Source organism: Gopherus flavomarginatus, chromosome 4 (genome assembly GCF_025201925.1).
Source record: "Gopherus flavomarginatus isolate rGopFla2 chromosome 4, rGopFla2.mat.asm, whole genome shotgun sequence".
Taxonomy (NCBI): domain Eukaryota; kingdom Metazoa; phylum Chordata; order Testudines; family Testudinidae; genus Gopherus; species Gopherus flavomarginatus.
The window spans coordinates 15,237,520-15,239,911 of NC_066620.1; the positions used below are offsets into that span (position 1 = coordinate 15,237,520).

General features: G+C 54.8%; 1 protein-coding gene across 12 annotated transcripts in view; it reads left to right on the forward strand.

Moving 5' to 3' along the window:
* Positions 1–278: 278 nt before the first annotated feature.
* Positions 279–2,392, forward strand: part of EHBP1 (EH domain binding protein 1) — a 282,634-nt gene continuing 280,520 nt past the window's right edge. For all 12 annotated transcript variants that reach the window (XM_050952010.1, XM_050952011.1, XM_050952015.1 and 9 more), the window contains exons 1-2: positions 279–421; positions 1,809–2,232. In XM_050952010.1, coding sequence (XP_050807967.1) covers positions 2,129–2,232 — 104 coding nt within the window. In that variant the 5' untranslated portion in view covers positions 279–421; positions 1,809–2,128. The remainder of the gene's footprint in view (positions 422–1,808; positions 2,233–2,392) is intronic.

The following is a 2,392-nucleotide window of genomic DNA, read 5'->3' on the forward strand; positions in this document are numbered from 1 at the left end:
ACAGCAGTCAATCAGAGTGCGAGTCAGGACCCCTCCTCCTCCCCCTCGTTATGCATGGTCCTCGTCCGTGCCCACTGAATGATTGACGTCTGTCCTCAGCCAATTATCTTTCGCGCTGTTGGGCAGGCTCGCCCTCTGCCAATGGCGTCCCCAGAGCAGCGAGGTTCGGTTGCGCGGGGCAGGTTAGTGTGAGCGGCGCAGTTCTCCAGCGCAGGGTGATGGTTGTGGAGTGAGCGGCTGCGGGGAGCCCCGGATTGTTCCTTGTGGGGAGGGGGGACAGCTCGTGCCCAGCTGTGCCATGTGGCCCCCGGAGCAATGGACCGGTCCCCTGGTGCCGCTGCAGTAATGGGCAGCGGCGCTAGCCCTGCGTGGTGCCCGCTCCAGCCTGGCCGGGATTAACCGGGCGAGGAGCCGCAGGAAGGTAGGTAGAGGAGGGCAGGGCCCCCGGCTGCTCGTGCCGGCTGGGTTCCCCCCGCCCCAATCCCTCTGCATCCTGCCGCCTCGCTGCCGGCCCCAGGCAGCTGCATCCCGGGCTCTGGTCCTGCCCCCGGCTGGGCCAGCTGCTTTGCCGGGGACTGGGGCCAGCAGCTCGTCAGTAACAGTGACACATGTCTGGGGAGGCAGTGAAACGCCTCCTGGGGGCCGCGCTCAGCAAGGAGAGCTCGCTCCCCGGCCCAGGCTTTCCCACTACCCGCCCCCCCCAATCTCCCACCAACCCTCTTCCCCTCCCTTCATCCCATCCCATCGCCCACCAACCCTCTTTCCCCCACATTTCATCCCATCCCATCGCCCACCAACCCTCTTCCCCTCCATTTCATCCCATCGCCCACCAGCCCTCTTCCCCCCCCATTTCATCCCATCCCATCGCCCACCAACCCTCTTCCCCCTACATTTCATCCCATCCCATCGCCCACCAACCCTCTTCCCCCTACATTTCATCCCATCCCATCGCCCACCAACCCTCTTCCCCCTACATTTCATCCCATCCCATCGCCCACCAGCTCTCTTCCCCCTACATTTCATCCCATCCCATCGCCTGCCAACCCTCTTCCCCCCCCATTTCATTCCATCCCATCGCCCACCTAGGGCATCAGCTTTTCCTTCCGCCTCTTACAGACCAGAGATTTCACTCCTCACACCCAGCAGATCCCCTGCCTAGGAGGAGGGGATTTAACCAACCCTTGCGTGCCTCTGTCCCTTTCCTAGAGATGATGCATGTTTCACTGTTTCTTATTTCTCCGGGCAAGAGGGAGAAGCATTTCAATGCAGTGAGGGAGATGGGGATCCTAGGCAGCCCTGGTTCAGGAAATATCCCTAACTCCTCTTTCCCTTAACATGAACTTTACAGCATCAACACCCTCTTGCATACAGTGTGTGCACACCCTCCCCTGGGGAGAAAAGTAGGGGGAGGAAACAACTGTTACACCTTTTGTCATCAGCTAGAAGACAAAGAACTTGTCTTTGCTTCACATCTGTCTCTCCTTTTGGATGCATATTGGCAGCACCTCAGCTGCTTTCTGCAACGCTTCCAGGAGATGCTTCATAAAGCTTTAAGATGGCCCTGACCTGTGCTTTTTTGTTGGTCGTGGTGCTGATAAAAGGACATGTTGATATATTTCCAGATGGACTTTGCATTCCTGAAATTGCTGCTGCATTTTTATTCTATTTATTTATTTATTTGGGAACGGTGCGTGTGTGTGTGGTTGTGGTTCTCTATGGATGAAAGGTACAAGGTTGTGTGCAGTTGCAACATCATCGCGTGTAACACATTAACCACTGTTTCTCCCCCTTTCTGCTTTGTTTTCCAGTCTGGCAGTCTGCACATCACCCAGCGCATGAGAAGGAATGACGACTCCATGAGGGAACTTCTTTTCAGTCACTCATTCACCCAGTCATGTTTCATGATGCTCCCAGCCAATAACGTGCCATTCACCTAGACTGGCATTTACCCTGTGAAAGGGAGAGATAGAACATGAGTCCTAAACATAACCTCAAGCTCTTCCTTGTGCATCATTTTTGGTGTATTTATGTATAGAACCCTGAGCATTGGGCACATGCACTGTTAAACCTGCTTTGCTAGATCCAAGAGCTGCAGCTGTGTGTTGGACTCTGATATTTTCTCATCATTATGGCTTCAGTTTGGAAAAGACTGCAACGTGTTGGGAAACATGCATCCAAGTTCCAGTTTGTGGCCTCTTACCAGGAGCTGATGGTCGAGTGCACCAAGAAATGGTAAGAAGTGTGGTCAAGTGAGTTGCTGATGCTGGAGCATGTCTGTTGCCTGTTCCACTCTGTGGTTTCCCTCCTTCAGTGCAGAAGCTGCTGGGTGGGGTGCAGATCATTCTCTTAACAAGTGCCTTCCACCCCCATGGGGTGAATTATTTCACTCTAG